The 25,490-nt window shown below is 36.1% G+C and overlaps 1 protein-coding gene across 6 annotated transcripts in view; it reads right to left on the reverse strand.

The window, feature by feature from the left end:
* RAB11FIP2 (RAB11 family interacting protein 2) overlaps window positions 1-25,490 on the reverse strand; it is a 114,820-nt gene that overhangs the window by 74,558 nt on the left and 14,772 nt on the right. For 3 of the 6 annotated variants that reach the window (XM_020786457.3, XM_020786452.3, XM_020786453.3), the window contains 3 exons: window positions 23,002-23,455; window positions 14,680-14,725; window positions 478-4,890 (listed from right to left, as the gene is read on the reverse strand). In XM_020786457.3, the coding sequence (XP_020642116.3) occupies window positions 4,663-4,890; window positions 14,680-14,725; window positions 23,002-23,455 (728 nt within the window). In that variant the 3' untranslated portion in view covers window positions 478-4,662. Of the gene's footprint in view, window positions 1-477; window positions 13,215-14,679; window positions 14,726-23,001; window positions 23,456-25,490 lie in introns of those variants that run through there. The other 3 variants (XR_013543182.1, XM_078389606.1, XM_020786456.3) reach the window with 2 other exon arrangements.

Below are 25,490 nucleotides of genomic sequence, written 5' to 3' on the forward strand. Positions count from 1 at the left end.
GTTTTCACTTCAAGAGCAATTTGTTATTCACATTTTTCTATGAGAGTGGTCTGTTTCCAACACAGAAGTAAATGCTGAAGCCTGATTGCATGGAAGAAACACTTTATGTGTAAGATAAAATCCTGAACTTTGGGGCAGGTATTAGAACAGAGATATATGAAAACACATTCTGCACTAGTCTTGTAAAGCAGAAGTCTTCAACTTCAAGTTGAGAGGGACATATGTTACTTCTACAGATGCCGGAGAAGTTACACCACCCAATTATAACATCACAGCTATCTCAAATGATCTTACATTAATTCTTCTTACATAAATTTAATTGTAAGCTGCCCAGAGGGTAGTGTGGGTAGGCATATAAGTTAAATAAATAAATAAAATAAATAGTTTTTCACAGCACAGCCATCATATCTGGTAAACCTTGATTTGTATTTTAAAACTTTGCTGCATTGATTATACTGGAATTACAAGACAAATGTCTGGAGTGCACAGTAGTATTTTATTGGGTTTTTATATGCAATAATTGTTGGGAAGAAGACAAATTAAGATTACAATTTTGATCAAATAGAAAGTGTGCAGGCCTAAAAATGCAACAAAATGTTAGTTCATGCATTTCATCATTTTACAAATACATGTGCCACATAAATTGTGACCTTCCATTTGGGGGGGATATATACAAATTGTTCATCATTGCACAAAACAAATGAAAATCCTTTTTCACATCTCATATCTTTCATAGACTTGCTATCTGATGCCATAATGTATAGCATTTTTATCATATTAAATAAAATCTGGAACCTTCTATGTTTAATTAAGTGGATGCAACATTTTGCACAAACTGAATTTTATATACGACACATTCCCTGAACACAGAATCTGAAGGATCAAATATGGGCCAAGAATGCTCCAAGTAGACATTTTCAAACATCAGTATCTCACTCACAATAGATGTCAATCTGAAAACATTCCAGAAACGTCAGTCAACTAAAGTGCTATAGTTGTTGCATACTAAATATTTAACCATACTTTAATTTAGAGCTGAATTGGGGATATATGTATGGGAATTCAGGAAAGCAACTCATAGTAATGCACATCTCACTTATGCCTAGCCCTTGGAATATCCAGGAAAAAATATTTTAGCAGAGACTACAACAGACATTTTCATGTGCTATGAACCTTCTTTAGTTGCTTTGACCGCAGGGACTATAGCATACATATATACATTCTGAAATACATACATTTTCATTTACAGCACTTCTACAACTGGTTGAGATACATGGAACTTAGCTTGTGGGGAGACCATTAGTTTACATTCCAATTTTAAAAGATACAGTTGAAAATAACAGTCCAGTGCAGCAATAAAATGTATTTAAAGCCATATGCTTATTTTCTTCTTAAAAAACTAAGAAAAGAACTGGAAAGAGGAACAACTTGTCATTAAAATTCTTAATTGAGAATATGGCCCAATTTATAATGCCTTCAAATACAAGGCATGATTTTCAAAGCTGAAATGTTACAACTAGTTTTGGTTTACAGCCAACCACAATATACACAGCTAAGTATAATCTGTGGATAATTCTACATTTATTGGTAAGAGGCAATCATGCTCAATACAAGAATGTAAAATGAAGCAGAAGAAAGTACTATACTATCAAGCATTCTTTCTGATGGCAGTAACTTTTCACTAGAAATGACCTTCATATATTTTATATGTTCAGCAATTAGGGAGTGCTATTTCAAAACAAGTAAATTTAAGTATGATTTTCAATAGGTCCTTTGTGCTAACTATTCACAAGAAATATATAAAGGTATGTGTGAAATACATTCATTCCTCATACTGTCCATCTGTGTGATGGAGAATATAGGATATGGGAGGATGTATTTTGAAGCTCCTTAATTTTAGAACCTAGAACAATGTGGCAGAAACTATTTTATCCTGCCAGTAGAGTAGTATTGTATTCTACAATCAAGACTATAAAATTTTAAAAGAATTGCTGGCTCTGAAAACATACTAATACTGGAGTATGATCTCAAAATGTACTCAGGACAAAATGCATTGCATACTGAAAAAGAGAGTATATAGGCACAACAATTTTGCTGCTATGGCCAGAGTTTCCTCATTACTACAGCTGGTACTTGATTTTTCTTGTTAAGTATAAATTTGCACAAGCAGGTTTTTTGACTATTCCGTAGTCTTAACAATTATGTACCCAAGACCAAGTCAACTAGCATTTTATAAAGTTGCTCAGAGAATACAGATCAGCATTTACAATTATACTGAGTCAATACACTTTGAACAGTCACACAAATTAAGAAACCTTTTTGTTGCTTGTAAACAATGCACTGTCTATTTACTTATGATGGCACCTTCCCTGATGTAATACCGTTTTCTGATTTTTGTTTTGTTTTGTTTTCTCGCAGTTAAACACTGACTGCAAAAAGTGCTTGAATCCACTTCAGATGGAAAAACAGGACTAGACAACATATGAAAATGCACAATAAAATATAACTCTAAAGTTCTTATTAACTCTGCTACTTATGTCAGAAGCTTTACAGTCAAGCATTTTGATCTTTCACATTGAGATTCTAATAGAAGTAATTTGAAAGGTGGTAGGAATTAAAAGTTCATAACAAAATGAACTTAGAATTCTGTGGTTTATGCTCTTCTACTTGCAGAAAACTCATTGAAGATGCAGGATGTATTTGTATATAATAGAAATTCCAACAGTTTCCAGTATTGTGTGTGGAAGCCATTAACTATGGTATTGTGAAACATCTGCAAACTATGAAACAAACAGTGAATTTTAAAAACACATTGTGGCATAAATATTAAAGGTAAACATCTTTAAATGCAAAATTAACCTTAAGACATTGAGTATACCTTAGAATATATTCTCTGTACTCAAACATAACAGAATAAAAAGACAGCATATAGACATGAAATATTGGGGGGGGGGGAACCCTTTATGTTCTTCTGAGACATAATTCCAGGACTTGCCTACTCACATATATTCATAGATTAGCCAGAATCATCCTACTAATTTAAACTTGTGCAAGAGAAACTGCGTAATTCTTAGTGGCAAACTGGCATTCATTAACCAAGTGCTAGTTGCATTTGGCTGTGTGTTCAACTGCACAACTTGATGTACACCCAGCTATGCAACCATTACCTCATCAATGAGCAACAATTTGTCACAAAACTTCAAGTAATTTCCCTTACATAAACATAAACTTACAACAGGATTCTGGCATATGGATTCACCAAACCACTACAAGCAATTTCCATGGCAAATTGCTTTTCTTAACATTGTTGAGGATGTTTAAGAACATCCATCTCCACCATCTTTTGAAAACAGTTCTATCCTATTCTATTTTAGTCACAACAGTGTTCTGATTAATGCAGAGAAATTCTTATGTTAATGATTTTTTTTAAAAAAAGTGAATTAACATTCTTCATAATTCTAAAGAGTAGTTTCTCCTCCTCAGAAAAATTCTCCTGTCTAATGTCTGAAAATACGCCTGTGTTTCACATTATAAAGCAAAAAAAAATAATAAACTGAAAAGAAACAGCCCTATTCAGAGCATCCTGTCTATCTTATGTCTAAGCCCATTTTGCATTTTGCAGCAGCAATCCTCCTTGTAGTTTTATATAGAGTCACTAGTAAAGTAAACAATGTTTTCCTTCATGATAGTGTTTTCCATGGTATTTTGCAACTTTAAACAGACACACAATGTTATACACAGATGACACATAAGTCATGCTTAATCAAATATATCTGCCACTCTTAGATAAAATGTGATATTTCACATAGAAATATTTAGGGGGTGAAAACAATGATCCCACCTATTTTAAGAAACAATCACCATTTCCTGAATCAAATTTGGCAAAAGCCAATGAAATATGCATATGCCGACATGCTAATTCTTTACAATATTATGCTACTCTCTCTTTATCTCCCTAATGTAGTATTTAAACAAATGAGGTATTAATTAATTAATCACCTTCTTCTGATTCACCTACTTAATACTTCTATGCTTAAGCAAGTCTTATGCTGTCTCATATATCCAGCTCCATGAAGATGTTAAAAACTTGGCCAAAAACTCAGATTTGTTGAAGAGCACAAAGGTAACTGTTTCAACAATCTATTACTCCAAAACCAATACTGTTAACATCATTATCAAAAAACATTACATACTTCTTCATTAAGTTATCCATTGATGATTCCTAGTTATAAAATGCAAACAATGAAATCGTACATAATCACATTTTTTCTTCACATTTAGAGCTGCAAAACACATCCTGCTTGTGCGCATCCACTTTGACAGCATGCTGTAACATCAAAGAGATTGATTGAAGTGCAAAATAAATACTCAAGTAAGGGTACAGGGTCATAACTGTATAGTGTACACATTAGATATAATAGTTAAAAACAAAACACAGCTGCAGTAATTGTCTAGCGTAAAAGGAGTGTTGTATAGCAAATGGAATTTACATTTTACATTTATAAAATGATGTACATCTCATGTAGAGATTGCCATTTCTGGCAATATTAGTAGACATTTGGGGCAGAATTTAGAATGAAATGGGTGGATAATAGAAATCAAAATATCAAAACATACGCAGTCCACCCAGTTAAAGAAATGCCATGGAGTGTTGGCTTTAGTTTAGCTTTTTGCAAATTTGCCAGCTCGTCGAGAAGGTTCATATGGCACTCTGAGAATACTGGGAGTTTCTTCCATTACACGTACAAGAAGATTGTCAATATAGTCCTCAAGTTCACGAATATGAGTATCTTTCTTCTTAAGTTGTTCTTTGTGTTTCACTAACTCTTGTAATACCTCTTCATATGTAAGATTACGGTATCCTGCAGCAGCATCAAAGGGATTCCCCTCCTAAAATAATTTTTAAAAAATTAAAGACTATTAATATTAACAGAGAACTAAAAAGGTGTGAATCAGAAAATTCATATGGCAATTGCTTTCTAATTCCATAGTAGGATGCATTGTAAAAGCATCTTTAAATAAATTGGAACCAAAATAAAACATTTTCGGTACTGACCTTCAACAAGATGTTTATCTGTTTCAGATAAATTCACTGGCTGAAGTCCAGTAAATATACGCCACATAAAGCCGATGATGTCACCAACCAAAGCCATGTTTAAGGAACTAATATTTTCCATCACCCCCCCCCCCCCGCAAGGTTCTGAAGCTCCTTTGGGATCCCATTCATCTCAGGTAAGCAGCTGGGGCTACAAGATAGGGGGAAGTCTTTAATTTCTGCTGGGATGATTTTACCAGCAGCATCAATTATTTGGAAATTAAACACTTCCTCCCCTGTCATCTTGTGACCCCCAACAGCTTCCCCAACATGAAAATGATTCCAAGAGAGCCTATGAACTTTGGGGCGAGGGATGGGAAACATTCAACTCTCAGAAAACAATTGCACTTGATGACATGATCAGCCTTGCATAACACAACTTTATGTTTCTTAATTTCAGCTATTCATTTAAAAGATCTTAGTATATATACTAAATTCATTTTAATACCGTTTAGGATTAATTGTTGATCAAAACTGCCAAATACCTTAAAAGTACTGGGAATATAGCCAAAAGCTTGTCTAACCTAACTCCCCATCCCATCCTGTTCATAGAATACCAGATATATCAAGCACTGCTCCTGTTCAACTCTCATCCTTACAGGGTAATGTTTAGAGATAGGTGCTTTGTGCAACAGTTGCTGCACACTTTCTCCCCACCTCACCCCAGATTGGCTGGACCACTTAACCTGATGTCATGCATCACAAAGTTCCTTCTGCCAGTCCAGGCAGGAGCTTGGGCTGCCTATCCTGCCTCTTCCAGCACCCAACCACTCCATCAAGGAGGCAGGACAGGGATTCTCCCTGTGCAGCTGATGAGGAAGCAGGACAGGCAGCCCAAGCTCCTACCAGGCTGGTGCACCACTGGAGCAGAAGGACCCCACTGACGCACAATGACAAGTGGCCCAGCTGGCCTGTGGGATGGGGAGAAGGACCACACAGCAGCTGTGGTGCCACACTGACAGCTTTGTATGACGTTGTCAGGTGCACAAAGCACCCATCTTAAATAATGTTCAGGGGATAACTAACACCATGAGTTAATGATGAGACCGCTCAACAGAATTTTCATTTTATAAGACCTCTTGATAAAAAGATATGTTAAAAGAACATCAGGATATATGAACACTATCCCTCCCTAGTTTATAATTGAAATAAAGGGGTCTCATGTGGTCAATTCAAAATAAAATACAAATGCAAGAACAGGTATCACCTATTCTTGTATTTGTATATCCTTCATAATGTACACCATATGTATATATGGTGAATTTAGGATTGATTCTGACATTACACTTATCATAGGAACACCAATGGGAATTTTTCTTCATAGCAGAGGGCCACAATATTTAAGAACTGGGTGTAGATCTTTTATGCAAACTAAGCATGATCTTCAAAAACAACATTAGAATGGAAAACTATATAAAATTATTACAAGTGTTTACTCCATACTAATTCGTGTGGCATAAATAGAATAAATTTTATTCTCGAATAAATTGTATTAAGCAGCACAACCACTCATTAAGTCCCCGTCCTCCCAAGTCATTCAGTCATACGAAAACTTAGTTTGAACCACTGGTTGATATTTTTTCCTTTTTCACTATTATGCTATTCAACAAATTCAACCAAATGGTCCATATTTTAGAGGAGAAGCATTGGGGAACAGAAGTGAAGCACACTATGACCTCTGTGTGCCCAGGCAACCTTGGGGTATTGAGAAGTTGAACCTTCTGTTTTCAGTGAGTAATATCATATTAATGGGAACCAACTGACTGTGGCTCTGGGACAACAGAAGGAAAACAGCAGTCTGGCAACATTCAATGACCCATATAACAAGACTCATCAACTGCTGCCCAAGAAAAATCAACAGCAAAGAAAGTCAGTTTTAGCTGAATTGGATAGGAATGCCCACTTAGAGCTTGCCACTTAGAGCTTGCCACTTGAACAACATGTCCCCCCTCTCCCTTCTTCCCACCAAACGCTGCTGGTATGTCTCCTCTTAAATTTTTACACTGTAAGTCTTGTGGCAGGTGATTATGTTGATTATAGTTGATGATGCAAGCCACTTTGAAAGACAACAATTATTTGAATGGTGGGATACAAACACAGAAAGAAAATAAATTCATACAGCAGCCACAATAATTTGAATGATTTTGCTGATTAATTCTGGAAGTACTTCAAGAAGAAAGGAAAGAGAAGTTGCAGAATAGAAATACTTGAGGAATTTACAGCACAGCAACTTTTCAACTGCTCACTGTTGGTCTGTAGCAAAGCAGGAGCAGACTGTAATTGAGATCTAAGGGAAACAGGCCTCCATCTGGGACACACAGTTCAGTGTTATTAAGTGAACATTTCTTTGGAATACTTCCCACTTTCCTGGCAGAAGATGTTGCAAGTGAACCAGTCTATAGTTGAAAAGAATCCAAAACGATTAAAATGGATAATAGATGTGGTTCAAAAACATTTCTTGGTTGCTTCCCAACAGTGAGATAATTCTTCTGCACTCATTTATTTCTTTTTTAATGAATACAGACCTTATTTTAAGGTTCGTGTGCATCTATCACTTTATTTAAACAGCAAGTTAGGGCTAATTCACATATACACACACACACGTACCACTGAACCCTCAAATAACACGGAGCTTCTTAAGTGAACTGACTCTTCTGTGAAGCATTACACTTGAGTTGACGTCTAATGATATGAAAGTTCTGTTTCATGGAGTGATCTGTGACAACCATTTCACATATGTGAGCTATTTGATTGCGCAAGTCACTGGATAATGAATATGCACGAAATAAGTCATAGAAATAAAAGGTACACAAACATGTAACACAGCATTAAAAAATATGAAAACAACCAGGCTTATTAAGCAGTGTCTGGCAAACCAATGTGGACAGCAGTTTTATATGCATTTGCTAGATTCCACAGTTAAATCCAAGCATTCTGGCTGCAGAATGAACAAGGAAGAACAGAGAGATGAAAAATCCTTGTGCTGTTTGAAAGGTTACAGACCCTTCAGAGCCATACCCTTCTCCCAACCTAATCTGACCTTCTGTCCTATGACAGAAGGGGAAGGGAGAAAGCAGACCAGGGCAGTCCTCTTTGCTTCATTTTTTGGTAGCTCATTTCTACCATTTTACATGCCAAGCTTTGTCTACCATGGGAATGTGAAGAATAGAATTGTATAACCAAGACATATCCAAAAACTACTGTTTGAACTGCCTCTCTTTCACAATTCAACCTTTAGGAATGCAGCCAAGGATTTATGTAGCTTCTTAAGCCTTGTTTGTCTAATTACCCATTCTAGTCTTCCCATGGCTGTGATACAAAAATCAGAGCACTTGGATTTAAGCAGATTTCAATGGGACTAAGTAGTCTATGGATCAGGAATGTTTATGTTCTCTTTCCAGATTGTTTAATGTGTATTGCAATGTCTATATTTTAAGCACAGTAAGAAATAAACCACAATTGTAACATGCCACTTAAATGGATATTTGTTGTTATTAACATCACTTCTGATTTATGGCTGGAAACAAAAACCCATTTGTGATTTTACTTTATTTTATTTTAATTTTATTTTATTTCTATCCCACTTTTCTCCCTCAAGACAGGATGATTAGTTTTAAAACGAACAGAACGGCTGCTGTTACATATCGGAATTTTAGGCTAGTTTACAAAAAAGTAGACCTTTATTGATGAAACCAGTGCCAGATTAATGGTCAATTTTTGTTTATTTGCTATGCAATATGTCTATTCAGAACTATGCCTCACTGAGCTCAAAACAACTTATTCTTAGGTAAAAACATACAAGATTTTATCATTCGTATTGAATCAGTTTATGAAACTGCACAACTCTAGAGTGGAAACCAATATTTGATTTTGTTTTAAAGCTGTATGAAACTGTAGTTGTTGTGTGTGAATAACAACTAGTTTGGCCTTGTGTAGTATCACCACCCCCACAACTTTCAAACTGATGTCCCCGCAGAATAGGGAACAGCATATTTTCCAGGAGGACCACAGTAGAAACACTCAGATCCTTGAGCACCTAGTCATGAATTATGAAAAATCTAACTACTTATTTTTGAGACTTTAAGTCAAACTTTAAACGTGGTGTAAGGTAGCTAATTGATGCTTTCTGTTTATATCTGAAGCTTTTAACTAAGAAAGATAAGCACTGATGAGTTAGGAAGTGTATCATGCCAAACATACAAGAACTCAGCTTCACTCCCATTCACTTCAGATATCTTCATCTATACTTTGGCACCTATCACATCATTAAAATATGCAGGTGGCAAAGCTGGGATAAGGCTAATTAGAAAGGGTGAGCTAGCAAGCCAGAATGAATGGTGCAAGTTAAATAGTCAGTCAACTTTTATTTTTTGAGCTCCTGACGCTAATTGAAAGCTGAAATATTTTTGCTCGGTTTACAATTCAGTTGACCTGTTTTTTATCAATTAACTCAACTTTTTAAATGCCAGCCTCTTTAAATAGGTATTTGATTAGGGCAAGTTTACAGAGTAGTAGATGTCTGTCTTCAGGAATAGAATTCAAAGCCAAGTCAATGTTATGGTAATTAAAATATTTTCTCCCCATATTACAAGAGAAGCAATTTGAGTAATTGAAAAATCTGAACATAATTTTACAAATATACAAACAAAAAGAAATCTGTAAATTTCTTTTAGTTTGTATATCAAAACAAAAAACCCTGTCATATTTTCAACATATATAGAACATCTAGTAGACATCACAGCATTTTCAATTGTATATTACACACCATTTATGATCAGACCATATGCATGATCTTAGATAAAATGTCCACTGTGTATACTAATGTTGCAACTACTAAAAATTGTATGATTATCGTATTTAAATTAAGGACAAATATAAATTTAAAACAAATATTTTGCTGCTGCTTTCTAAAAATATAGTTACAAGAACTCAAATTCATTAAACAGCAAAGACACTTTCAAATACGTAAACATGTTGAGAAAGTCTTTATAATCAACTGTTATTTGGGTACAAGCTACCAGTCACAACTACTGGAAGAAGGAAAGATAAGACAACCTGGCATTCTTTGATCCCCCATTTATTGTTCTAATGAGGAATTTTGCTTTGGGAATATCATCTAAGCCACTTTCACATCTCTTGTCATACTTGCTTCAACTCCCTTTCAGTTCTTAATTAGGCTTTAAAGAGCTCTCACTGCCCTTTCAACTGGCTTCTTCTCCTGTTTAAGTACTGTTCATTCAGAGATAGGTGTTGGCACCACTAGAGCACAAGCATATAAACTTAATTACCAAACACTACTTTTAAGAAAGAAAAGTAATAATTCATTGGAGGAATTTCATTTAAATTACTTCAAAATATAGAGAAGGTAATCATGCGATATTCAAATGTTGTGTGTCAAATGTACAATACACAATTAATACCTTCCATATTATAACTGTATTCTACATAAAATAAACTTCAAACCTCCAAGGAATATATTGAACAGTTTATTCAAAAAGGAGAACAAAGCCAAACATAGATCATCTTACCATCTTCAATTTCAGAACACAAAAGAATTTGATCTTTAAAAATTTAACACCATTGTTATTAATAACACACCAGATGATTCTGGGTATTAATTTAAAAATGCATAGAAACCAGCTGAATATTTCAGATAAACTGTACCCTGTTTCCCCAAAAATAAGACCTAATTTGAAAATAAGCCCTGGTATGATTTTTTCAGGATGCTTGTAATATAAGCTCTACCCCCAAAACAAGCCCTAGTTAAGTTAAACCCCGCCCTCCACAATTGTGCAGAAACCAGGAGATGACATGATTATATTTGAATAAATGTAGATTGTTGTACATGAAAAAAAAATCCCCTGAAAATAAGCCCTAATGCATTTTCTGGAGCAAAAATTAATATAAGACCCTGTCTTATTTCCGGGGAAACATGGTACAAACTGGAAGAAACCATGACCAAGGCTAGCTCCACCTTTGGTGTCCTTCTGCAAGGAGACAAAGACCTTTTTCTTTAGGCAGGCTTTCCTTTAAATCTGTGGTCCCCAATCTTGGGCCTCCAGATGTTCTTGGACTTCAACTCCCAGAAATCCTAGCCAGCAGAGGTGGTGGTGAAGGCTTCTGGGAGTTGCAGTCCAAGAACATCTGGAGGCCCAAGGTTAAGGACCACTGCTTTAAATGACTGGTTTGAACCAAGGGGATTTATTTTTAAAAAGGAGCATTTTATTCTGTGTTTTACTTGTGTTTTTATTTTGTTCTTATTGTGAGTTTTAATATACTTGTTTAATTTTTTTTAATATTGTACTGATTTATTATTTCACTTTTAATTTTTTTAATACTGTAAGTTACCTTGAATCCTTTGGGAGAAAGGTGGCTTGCTTATTTATTTATTTATTTATTTATTTATTTATTTATTTATTTATTTATTTATTTATTTATTTATTTATTTATTTATTTATTTATTTATTTATTTATTTATTTATTTATTTATTTTCCAGTTCCTCTGGCCAAAGGCCAATCTGCGTGGTTTACAACAAGCACAAACAACATAATTAAATTACAATTTAACAGAACAGAAAATAAAAGTAATAAAATACAAACAATACAATCAAAAGCATTAAAATATATTTACATAAAAATATTTGAAACATGAATATTAAAATTTTAAATAAATAAATAAGGCAGCAATCCCACCCACACTTTGTAAAACCTGTGGGACATTTCCAAGTACACATAGACAGGACTGGTTTTAAAGTCCTTTTCAAATAAATGGGACTACGTATGCAGCTAAAGCTCACATCTTATACCTAAATTTTATCAGAAGATATCTGAAAACATATTTTTTAAAAAAGAGTAACAACTTAATTCAATTCCTACCCAACTGAAAATACTCTACATATTTATTACATTATACATTTCTATACATTTATTATGACACATCAAGATGACAGTCTGTAACATTTAGTGAGATACAAATAAAAATCCTATATTTTTCAAATTTTTTTGATTAAAATCCTGCTGTAACACTGATTAATCTTTATGTGAACGGAATGACAATACAAATGTGTGTTTATACATAAGAAGCTCAATACTCCCAAGTAACTGTCAACAAGAGTATATCCTATATACAGGTCTGATACAACAATATTGCTTACAAATGAGCCAAAAATAGTATATTTTAACTATTTATTACTACTGAACAGGTTCTTACTACACCCTGTTTCCATCTGAGCAGGCTTATATTTATATACAGCACATTAACATTAAATTTCTCACCACACTGGCCTTTCTTCTTACCCTTTAGAGTATGACAAATATTCCAAAAGAAAATGAATTGAGCATTTGAGAGTCTTTTTAGTCTTCATGAGAAATATTTTGTTATTTATATCAACCTGGTTTTATACACTAATCACTCTCACTGAGGTAAACCCTCCTAAACTATCTTATAAAAGTTCACATGACCTGAATTTATGAAAGGCTGGTTGCCTTTATTCTTTGCCAACAAATCTGATACTTAAAATGCACATTCCGCTGAACAAATTAAATAAAAGAGTACCAAAATATTTAATGCTGTGATGCTGCTCTGTCTGCCAACTCAATAAGGATATCACAAAACTGATAGAGGAAAAAACACTATAATGTGGTTGGAGCAATTCTCTATACAGAAAGGCTCATTAAGTTCAGCTCATGAAGTTGTGAATAGAAAAGAAAATATAGAATTTTATTTCCTGAGAGGGTGCATCTAACAGGCAAGCCACACTCAACACTAAGTCATGCTGAAGATCTTTACCATAAGGATTTTTTCTCATGATAAGATGACAGCTCTGTATCTTCTCATGCATGCTTTGAACATATGAGAGAAGTGTACTATAACAAAATTACAGACCAACTGATTGATAGCAAGTCTGAGGCAAATAAAATATATTTCATATAGCTTATAAAACCCACTACTACACTAGACTAAATGGTTTTTAAAGCTTAGACAATTACGAATTACTAGCCAAAGCATCTACACAGAGCTTATATACTTGAAAGATGATAACCTCTCCATCTATCAAGATGTTGGAAATAAGCAACAGGGGCTCTATCTTGGTCATGAGCTCCTCAGATGGATGGATAACTAATAGACACAAAAAGATTGATTAAATTAGTGGTTTCCAAACTTTAAGCCCTGGATGTTCTTCCAGCATAGCAACTACCAGAATGGTTGTTGTAGGCTTTTCAGGCTATTTGGCCGGGTTCTGGAGGTTTTTCTTCCTAACGTTTTGCCAGTCTCTGTGGCCAGCATCTTCAAATGACAGGAGTTAGAACGCTGTCTTTGTTCCAGCGTAGTGTGTGAGATAGTTGAGTATTTGTAGCTGTGGGATCAGCTTTTTGTCCTTTTCAGGAGATTGGGTGATTATGGTGATCAGGGTGTTTTTTGTTATTATGATAAAGGGGAGATGATCTGTCACTGTGAATGATGGGTGTTGTTAGCTAGTCTATTGTGTGCAGTGATCACAATAGAGTTTGTTGTATTTTTAAGTACTGGGAGCCAGGCTTTGTTGAAGCCTCAACAAAAAAGAAGAAATTCTAAAACTCAACAAAGCCTGGCTCCCAGCATTGAAAAATACAACCTGCAAAAAGGTCAACAAACTCTATCCAGCCACAAGGACCAGTGATCACTGCACACAATAGACTTGCTAATGACACCCATCAATCATAGTGACAGATCATCTCTCCCTTATCACAACAATACACCCAGAACAAAAAAAAAAAAAAACTGATCACCATTACCCAATCTCCTGAAAAGGACAAAAAGTTGATCCCACAGATACACTCAACTATCCCACACTACACCAGAACACAGAGTTCTAACCCCTGTCCTCTGAAGATGCCAGCCACAGAGACCGGTGAAACATTAGGAAGATAAACCTCCAGAACACAGCCAAGCAGTCTGAAAAACCTAAAACAACCATCGGATCCCGGCCATGAAACCTTCGAGAACTACCAGAATCCTTAGCCAGCAAGGCCAATGGCAGGACTCTTTTGAGTGTAGTAGACCAAAAACTGAAATGAGACCCCAAGTTCAGGAAATACTAGACTAGACTAGATGGTCCTTTGACAAATGGCCAGCAAAGAAATTCTTCTGTTTAATGTACATAGAATCATAGAGTAAGAAATTGGAAGGAGCCTGTAAGGCCATCGTGTCCAACACCCTGCTCAAAGGATATTTTCCAGTTAGTTGTCTAAATTTATCTTGAATGCCTAGAGCACTGGAGCATTCACCACCTCTTGAGGAAATTGGTCCTATTGGTGTGCTGTTCTAACAAGCAGTTTTCCTGATATTCAACTGAAATCTGGTTTCCTGTAATTTGAGCCCATTCTTGCATGTACTCTGTGATGATCGAGAACAGATCCTGCCTCTCCTCCTTTCAAGTATTTGAAAAGTGCTATCACATCTCCCTCAGACTTCTTTTCTCAATGCTAAATATGACAGGACCAAATACTTCTAATGCTTTCTGACAAACTAAGTCATCTAAAAACAGCAACAGTTTTTAAAAGGAATAAATTATTTGATATTAAATGGAATAGCAATTTCTTACCATTGCTTTCCGGAGGTCTTCCATATTTGCAGGAGTCACATTGAAACTGTGGAAGCAATAAAAAAATTATATATCAACAAGAGTGCCATCAAGTTAAATTCCACTTATCATAAGGATTTACTCAGATGTGTTTTACCATTTTTCTGGCCAAAACAAAAAGAAAAAGAAAAAAGAAGACAAAAGTGTAGCACCTTGAAGACTAACTGTATATTTTAATGTGAGCTTTCATGGACTAGTCTACTTCATCAGACATTCTTCTTGTGGTGTTCTACAACTGTGCAGCTTGCCTAAGGCTACACCAGCTAGATCTTCTCCCCAGAAGACACAATTAGGAACCAAACTCAGGTACCAACTTACTGAGCTATCCAGTCAATAAATATGTTTGTGTGTTCTATGCCATCAAGTTGGAATTAACATATAGCGACCCTAATCAGACTTTCAAGGTAAGTGAGATACTGAAGGAGTGGCTTTACAGTTCCGCTCCCTCAGTGAGTTTCCAAGGCTAAGCGGGGATTCAAACCCTGTTCTCTAGAGTCCTAGTCCATCATTCTATCCACTACAGCACACTGGGAAACTCAATACATACAATATATAGCAGCTAATATTATTTCAAGATACTACATACATCCCATGTACAAGTGGAACAGCAAAAAAGATAACAATAAAATCACAAATACTAAACATTCTTGCCTCAAATGGAGAAACACCTTTAAATATTAACATATAAAGTCAATGCCTTTAGAGGTGCATTCTGGATTTTTATCCTCCCCAAGACCTCTTCTTTGGGAAGAACTGGTGAGCAGGTTAACCCTGTCTTCTAGTGTCCAGAAGAAGCGATCCCAAAGAATAGGAGGAAAAGCTTCCCTGATTCTACCACAGACAAAATTATATCATAATCATCATCTTCATAAAGTCGACAAAGGGTTAACACTTATTTCCTTGAATTCAAGGTATCATCAGTTCTAAATTACAAGATACTGCTTCTTAAGAGCTAGCAAAACAAAAACTGTAGATCACTCTTTCTACCTCTATAAGAAAATTCACAGGAACAACTCTAAATATAAAAGCCTTAAGATATGTTTTGGCACTTCAGATATACTCCTTAGTATAATTACCACTATCTCTATATGGCAATTAATTCTGCAATTCCAATAATTACAAGATGATTTAAATATCTTTTTGAGCTCCCCAAAATATAAATGCCCTTGTAGAACTAATTTTATATAACAATTTATAAATGAAACAAAAAAGTTGCCTTTACTGAAGAGAAAATTCTGGCTGTACATTCAACAAGAAGTACTAGATCAAAATGGAAGCAAATAACAGATAAAGAGTCGGTGTGCCAGTCTGTGTGTAGCAGGCTGTTTCTAGCACTCAAAAAACGAAGATAGGAGGGAAGTATCTCCTTTCTGGGATTAATCTTTAGTAGAACCAAGGGTGTTCCTTACTTTTGAGTATGGGCTTGATAACACTGTTCTTGAGGACTAAGGCAACTTTTTTCTGTAGTGCTGCTTACACTGGAGTGCAACAGAAGACACGAGGGGAAGAAAAGGCATCATATTCTATTAAACACCTCTGGAAGATGATAGCTCAGTAAGGAGTCCATGGAGATACTGCTCCAAACAAGAAAATGTCAGAGATTATCTTTGAAAACTGGATATGTCAGTACTGAGAGAACAGTGGTGTCAAATATTTCTTTTGAGTCACTCTCAGCACATAAGCAATAATATAGTCGATTTTAGGCCTTCTGTGTCAAAACACAGATCTCCGGCCCAAGAGCATTCCTCCTTGGTCAGGTCAGAGAAGCAGAGCCAAGGGGATCTACAGACAGCTACATCCTTGGCCACACACCACATAACAGTTCATTTTTGGCAGGAAAAGGGGCAACCTTAGAATTTGTTCTACATCTGCTGTAGGTGATGCCATGTTCTAACCACCAAAAAAAAAAAAAAAAAGCCTGCAGACTATACAGACAACCCTGTAGTTGTGGAGATTGATCAGCAATCAGAGAACTCTGACTGAACTGCTAAGACAGATGGAAGCAACTGGCTGGATGACTGCCAGGGAGGCTTGCTACTAGCTTCAGTATCACTATAGAAGCCTTAGAAACTGCAGGGCAAAAAGCAGACACTATGATCAAAGGGATCATGGTGAAGAACAAAGAGATTACTAGACAGCAACAGCATTAATGACACCACAGGGATGCTCACTGGCTGGAGCACCAGCTGGGCTGAGACAAGTATTTCAATGGTTTAATTGTGGTCACCATAGTTTTATCAGATGTATTTGTGACCATCATAGTCACAGTGCCCTCACAGAAGGAACATCCATAAGTACAAGTGATGAGGGCTGTCACCGTCTTTCTGCCAGCCCCTATATGCAACAAAAATCTGATTTGGAAGCCATAAGAGTGGAGAGGCAAAAATGGGGAGAACCCTACTATGTAAGCGGGGAAAAACAGGTAACTCCAAAGCTAGAAAACAGTCCAGATATTAGTACTGTTTGAAACTCTACAAATACTGACATTGTTGTCAACAGGTATTTCAAGTTAATGGCTGACACCCTAAAGCAGCAAAGTCTGAACATTAAATCTCATCAGCGTGCAGAAGCATGGAAATCCACAGATGAGGCAAATAACGTTGCAGCTGAGACTGTCAGACAACAAGAAAGCAAAAAGATAAACAAAACAGATGGAGATTACTTAAGACGTTTAATTTTTCCTTAAGCTGTGATTTTTAAAATGTTTGAAGTAGAAAAAGAACATTTCAAAACATAAGCTGTCAATATAGATTACAAGATACTAGTCAAACCTACTTTGCTTGTATTTGTCATGATACAACACATGGAAAAATATTTCAATATACTAAAAATCACTGACTTTTATATTCTCATTACTGGAAAAACTTCTGATGCCTTCAGGGTTAATGTTAGTTCTGCCTCCATCTAGCTCTTTCTTTAAGAGTTAGGATCTTTACATTAATTATAGTCTTTCCTTAGAATAATAAAACAACTTACTATGAAAAAAAATTAACAAAAATTACAGTTCTGACAGTATCTACTTGTTTAGTTCATTTTAAATTGGCAGATTTATCATACACTAGCACGTCAATCCAAGAATTGTTTACAACATAAGTTCTAGCAAAAGAGTAGCAAGGAAAAAAATGCATGTGTGGACTTTATGGAATCATTAATTTTTCATCCATCTAAAAAGGATGTTTTTACTCTGAAAACTTTTGGATAAAACAGATCTGGGAAACCTATGGTTCTCCAGATGTTGTTGGGACTAACTTGCATCAGCACCAGACTACCTGTCCAAAGGTGAGAGACGATGGGCATAGTGATTCGTGAGGACTTTGAGAGCCACAGGACCCTATATTTTGAAATAACGTACATGAGATATATGTATTTGTTATGTTACCTCAGAATTATCTGTTTTCGGCTTCACTGCTACCTATTTGCAACATTCTCCAGATGAGCTTCATTTTTAACGAAGACTCCATAGCAATGGTATCAATAATATCCAAGGCTGTGGTAGGCTCTCACAACTAGACTACTGCACATGTGACAAAATCAAAGAAGCCTAAGTGACAACCTGCGAAAGCCCCCAAAATTCTGTCTGAATGAATTCTTGCCATTTTCTGCAGACTGTAGTCAAAAAAATATGGAAATCCAACGACTAATTGAGGTCAAGGAGAGTAAAAATGGTGTTTTGTGTGGATATTTAGCAAGGGAATTTCAGGGGGGGGGCAGCAGTGTTATGTCATGGTTTGCTTAGAAGAAACAGACATTGAAGGAGCAGCTGCAGTGACCTGAAGCAACTGTGGCAGGTTATCTACCTGTCTGAAGAAGTAGGAGGGTACACTTGTATCAAATGCAAGCTAGTAGCCCTACTGGAAGAAAGGTACCAGCTCAATGCTCACCTAGTCACACTATAGCTCACTGGGGAAAATGAAGTATTTTCTGGATGGAGCTGAAATAACACTCCTGGAGCAACAGAGCAGGCATTGTTCTGAGGAGGAAGATGAATGAGAAATGCAAGAGGCAAGGAAGTAGAGACAGAGGTTTATGAGGAAGTAAACAGTGTCTTTGGAGCTACACAGTCACTATCAGACCCTCTCCATGGACAGTCATTCCGAGCAGTTGGAAGAGAGGCAGCAATCCTTGTCTGAGCAAGAACAATAGTCCAAGAATATTTTCATGGACAATGATACAGAGCTGCCAGAACATACGTAGGCAGCAGAGAGCCCAGAAACAGCCACAGAGGAGATTGTAAATGGAAGAATTCCTATCATTTCCCAGAAGAGGAGGCAATGTGTGGTGGTGGTAGGAACTTTCCCACTGAAGGTACAGTGGTGCCTCGCTTAACGCCAATAATCCGATCCAGGAAAATCGCTGTTAAGCGAAAACATCGTAAAGAAAAAAACACCAATTGAAACGCATTGAAACCCGTTCAATGAGTTCCAACGAGGTAAAAACTCACCGTCCAGCGAAGATCCTCCATACGGCGGCCATTTTCGCTGCCTGTATAGCGAGGAATCCGTCCCTAAACACAGCGGGGAGCCATTTTAATCACCCGGTGGCCATTTTGAAACTGCCGATCAACTGTTCAAAAAAATGTCATTTTGCGAAGAATTGGTTCCCGAAGCAGGGAACCGATCATCGCAAAGCGAAATTCCCCCATTCAGATCATTGTTTCGCAATCGCAATTGAGATTGCAAAAAGATCATCGTTAAGCAGATTTATTGTAATGCAGGGCAATCGTAAAGCGAGGCACCACTGTAACTGAAATGGCAATTTGCAGACCTGTCAGAATGTCTTGGGAGATCTGCTGTCCCCCTGGTGAAAAGATTCTGGACATGACAGAATGTTTGCCAAAGTTTATCATGCCTACTGACAATTATCCCTTCATTTTGATCCATATAGGAATAAATGATGATGTGAGACATTCCCTTCTGGACATTTTAGTATTACAAGGCTCTTGGGAGGAAGACACAGGACCCTGAGGAACATGGTTTTTTCCATCACTTCATGAATTACAGCAGAGGTCCCCAACCTTGGTTCCCCAGATGTTCTTGGCAAAAACTCCAAGAAGTCTTCACCACTAGCTATGTTGGTCTGGATTTCTGTGTGTTCTAGTCCAAAAATATCTAGGGAACTAAGGCTGGAAATCATTGAATTAGAGCATGAAATGCTAGTGGAAAGCATTTCAGTAAGAATCAAAGGAGAGAGAAACAACAGGGACATAATTGTGGGGGTCTGCTAGAGACCTCCTAACTGTTGAAATTATAGCAACCTGCATATTATACCTTTAAGAGTTTGGGATAAGAGCGACTTTGGATGAATTTCAATCACACAGTAGCAGCCAATTGTTCCCCCTCTCTCTGAGATTACTTTTTCTGCCTTTTTACTCAGTCTAGATTTTGTGTCAGTTAGCAATGTCACTGTTCCATGTGTGTTATAGTCTGAAGGCTATGGAGTCAACAGTTAGAGTCTGAGCGAAGTGTTTACATAACCAGTCAGTTAGTCAAATATTGACGTTGACCAGTTAAGATCTCAAACTATGTAACAAGTAAAAATGCTTTATTTGAAGATTTGCAAGTAAAAGGGAAACATTTTTATCCTTTCTCAACAACAGTCTCAGACTGAGTCTTTTGAGACTATATTGCCAGTTGAGTTAAAGCTAACTTTAAGGGGTGGTATACTTGAAGGATACTTGCAATTATATAATAATCTACTCTGTATGTCCCTGTCTAGATTTTTTTCTCCACTATGTAGCTGAAGGTTTCAAGCTAGCGATTTCTACACTCTGCCAATACTAATTTACCTGATAGTAATGCCCTCCTAGATTAGATTATGAAAATTTCAAATAGTGCCAAAAATTCAAAGACACTGTAATAATGGGAGATTTCAATTATACTGATACCATTTGGAACTCCAAATCTGTTAAAATATTGAGGTCCAAATTCCTCACTTGCCTTGCTGACAGTTTCATCTTTCTGTAAGGTGGAAAAAACAAGAGGATTAGCTGTCCTGGGTCTGGTTATAACTAACAAAGAACAATTTGTCAATGACGTGAAAATAGTGGGAACTTTGAGTGGAAATGACCATATCCTCTTGGAAGGTGTTATACCAAGAAAAGGGAAAGCTGAAAATAGTATAACATGGACTCTGAACTTTAGAAGAGCTAATTTCAAAAAGCTTGAGGAAACACTGTTTCATATCCTATGGTAAGAAATGCTCAAAGAGAAAGAAGTCCATGGTGGATGGGAGTTTCTAAGGGTGACATACTAAAGATACAATTACTGTACAAACAATTCCTAGGAGTCTTGATTTGGCAGGATAAACAGATGCTGCTTTTAAAGTGTGGTAGGAGTGATGTAGTGAACAACTTTCAATTCTTTCCTGTGTTAGAGCCAAGGAGCATAGCTTTCCCGCATAAATATATTCTCCTTTACATAGACCACCATTACCAATTCTCAAATGGAACTGCAATTCTAAAAAGGAATCTTAGAAGAAGGGATGTGGCTTTTGTGTCACAAAAAAAGAAATTGCATGCACATACACACATTAATTAGATACCTCACTGAGACACCTATCTGGTCATATTCTCAAATCTGGCATTTCATCATGCTGGTAACAACCTGTCGCCTTTAACTACTGGACTATTTGTTACCCTGTGTCCAGTGCCTAAGAGCTTGTTAATTACCCAAACTCTCTTTCTGTAGGTCTTGTTAATTACTCGTCTCCTGTCTCAGAGGACCTTGTTAATAACTTGCAGAATTCCTCTAAAGAGGGCCTAACAACACATTAAAATTAAAGATGCATTTCTTTTAGCACCTGTCAAGTCCTGTAAATTGAGAAATTTTCACATCAGTGTATTAGCCTACCATTGTGTTTCTTTTAAAAAAACAAACATTTCTTGTAGAAATATTGAGCACAGAACTAGTTGATTTAGGGGTGACTTCTATACTTAATCTGACATTTGTCCTTGAGTATGTCCAGTGTACATTACTGCCGCAATAGACTGGTATGGCTTAACTTCTTGAGAGCAACTGGAATGAATGAGTGAAGTTATAAAAGAGATCAAAAAGATTACCAGGGGGGGAAAATCAAAGGTTTGATTAGGATTAAGAGACATAGCATACCTTATTACCTATAAAAAAAACAACTGGAGCTACCAGGACCTAACACTGGGCTGTCATTTCCCAAGAGCAATATATGAAAACACAGACTAAATATACAGCACTTCATTATAACTTTTAGCAACTAAGGTGACAAAGTTCTTCATTACCTGCAGTTATCCTTTAGTGGTAACTAAGTGATGTTGTGTCTTTTAGTCAAACCATATCTTTGAAAGATCTTTCAACAGAAAATTGTTTTAGAACTATGCAAGAAACTTTCTGTTATCCTTTCTTCAAAGAACTCCACCTTCTGAGTCCACTGAATGCCTAATGAAGACCCATAAATTTAAGGCAGCTCACTGTATATGCAACAGCCCACACCTTAAATCTTTTTATGAGCCCCATAGTCTAGATGGCCCTCACTAGGAAAAGTAGGGAGATGGCTACTGAGCTTGATATCATTTTATTGGTCAATGTTTTATTAATTTCTATCAAATATTTTCATTTTTAAATTTTTGTTACAAGCTGTCCTAGATCAATGTAAAAATCATGCTTTAGTACTACGAGATGCAGAATTGTGGCACTCACATAATTCTTACCTCTTCTGTTTGAAAGCCCAGTTCCCACTCACTTTCTGCTTTCAGTGAACCACAGTTTACACAATTAGAATATAACATCAAGTTACAATGTATTAGTCAATTGATGTGTGAAAGAAAATTACAGAACATGAATAGAAGGTGCACAGAAGCACAAGGTTTATCTATGTAACACCACAGCATAAATTGTCATTACATTTATCAAAAACTTCATGATCTCCTAAGCTTAAAAAGAAAAATACTCCCCCCCAAAAAAAGTATGCAGGCTAACGGCAATAACCTTGTTTACTTTTCTTAGGTTTATGTACTGCATCTATACCTTTAAGTGAATAATAACATGTATTAAAAAAACAAATTAAATGTAACAGTAAAAATTGAAAAGTAAACATACACAACTCGTTTTTACAATAAAACAAGTTTCGACTATAGTGGTCAAAACACATACCCAAATAGGGAGGTTTATGTCAATATTTATTTTTTAAAATAAATTAATCATAAATGACCATGTGGGTTTTTTCTGGGCCTTACTAAAAAGGTCCAAGCTCTTTCAATAATAGGATCAGACAGACCAGATCCATAATGTCATATTTAAATATGAAACTTACCTAGAAGACGGCAGCATACTTGTAGGTTTGAACGTTGTTGCAAAAGGATTTGCTGAATCAAACTCAAAAGTGTCTTGATAATTTTCTCCAAAAGCACTAGGTGACTTCAAATCATCTGACCCTCCATTGCTAAGTCTATCTGACCGCTTACTATCTTTTTTCCCGGTCACTCTTTCAAAAAGACTAACCTTCTCCTTTTTTTCTTTTTTAATGTCTTTTTTAATTTCAGCAGGTCTTGAAAACAGATTCTGATCCCATGATACAGAACTTTCTTCAAAAGGATTCTTCTGCCTTGGCAATGTGGCAAACTTTTGAGGCAATGAAGCACTCACATTTGTGAAAGGGTCATTTTGTGTGCCAAAAGTTGAGTCACTATCATCCACTGTGTTGTCCAGCTGATTCACTTTACTTGCATCTGCACTTAACGTCCGTCTGTGTGGAGATTTTAGATTTCCTGAAAATAATTTTATTATCAGTACACAACAAGATACATGGCATCAAATTCAGCACTACAACAGCTCCTGCAACTAACTTTTAGAAGGTCTGCAATTATTACAATATATAGTGGCTTATTCAACTTGTGTTAAATTGTGTTCTAAACAAAAGGTATAAATAGCCAAAGCATTTTAAAATTTCACTGACTCAATGGGAGGGATCAGAGAAATATGATTAAATTTTACAGTGAAACATTGTATCTATATGAAGGAGGATGGTTGCTTGAGTCTATATACCAAAGGAGATAACATGGACCCCCAAGGGCCACATACTGCTTTCAGAGCCATTTCTCCACACATCAGAATACCTGCGTGGTGCTTGCCCCCTCTAATTACTGTATTTTATTTTATTTATTTAATGTTCAGAACATTCCCCTGAGCCCTTTAGGGAATGCGAGGGGGCACATCTGCCATGTTTTTATGGGTCCGCAGCACCCCTGGACTTGCCCATACCGTCAACTTAGTTTAGTCACTAGAGGATGCAAGAACGGGGTTTTTTTGGTTGTTTAAAAAACTTTTTTTTAAAAAAAAAAATTAAACTCATTTCTTCAGTTAGCAAAAACCAATTATAGTTACATTTATAGTACATGAAGACAGCATCAAAATTGAAGAAAAAACCAACAAAATATGAAAATTAGTTTCTCATTAAGATTTTTCCCTTTAGATCCACACCCTTCGTAGCATAGCCCTCAAGCAGCTGGCTAATCTGAAAAACAAGCCTCAGTCCAGCTAACCTTTCCCAACCCAGACTTTGGAATACTGTCACAAACTTTTTTTCATAGAGAAGTGAACATAACTGACCTGACTTAGGAAAATAGTAAAAATATATATACAGTAGTTATTGTGTGGACAATGTTTTGTTTTTAAAATTTTCATCTATCTTCCCTTCATAGGGCAGTACACATGGCTCTATCTTCATAATAACAGTGAGGGAAAAGTTAGGATATGAGAAGGTGACTGGCATGAGTCACATAATCAGCTTCACGGCCAAGGGAAACTTGGATTTAAATTTGGAACTTTCAAGTCACAACCTAATACTGTAATCACCATGCTACATCTAATATTTTAGCCAGCTTTGGCATCTACCTCAGAAATATGCTCTTTTAAATTACAGACAGATAGCATACTAGCAAGATTGTCAGCATCAACAATACATTACTCTAAAAATGTACCAAGAACCTATATATTTTTTTCTTGTTTTGCTTTATTTTAAGAACAAGGGATACAATTCAGATTTCCTTTGGCCAGAATGTGATCCTAATCTGATTCTGTGTCCACAATCTACACTAACAAAAAGTGATTTACTCCACCAAATTGATTACTTTTTAGCCAAAAAAAAAAAAATTAAGGTTTGGAAGGCTCAATCAAAATTACAGAAAGTATAAAGTGCTTAAGTCACCATATGTCAACTGAGAGTCCCAAACTGGATCAGGTCTCCAGCATTTACTTTAGAATACAAAGTTTGGCCACAAAACTCAGTGAGCTACCAAATAAGGGTTCAGGATCATGCAAAATGGACCACATCCCAAATTATCTTTACTGTATCAGTAGAATTAAATCAGCTATCAATCGTTCAATGGAAATCATCAGTACTGAGTAGATTAACATGTCCAAGACACAGTTGTAACTATTCTAAGGAACCTCCACCAAGTGGACAGTTCCACCAGTGTAGTAAATTGTATCATTTGTTAATGTTTTGCTGTTGTATAAGCAGAGGGCAGGTTTTCCTCATGGACATCACATACTCCTCTACAACAGCAACACTTGTGCAAGTGACATGAAGTTGTATGACCACACTGGAGAGACTCTCCAATCAGCTGAAACTCAACAGAACACATGCCACTCATTTTTCACAAGCCTTTTACAATGAAATAATTTAAAATGTTTTGATGCTGTTGATCAGTAGTGTTGTGGGGTTTTTGTTATTTTATTTTAATGACAGTTCATGAAATAGCTTACCATTTATAATCGAAAGACAATAGATAAATCACTTTA

Source organism: Pogona vitticeps, chromosome 3 (assembly GCF_051106095.1).
Source record: "Pogona vitticeps strain Pit_001003342236 chromosome 3, PviZW2.1, whole genome shotgun sequence".
Taxonomy (NCBI): Eukaryota; Metazoa; Chordata; class Lepidosauria; order Squamata; family Agamidae; genus Pogona; species Pogona vitticeps.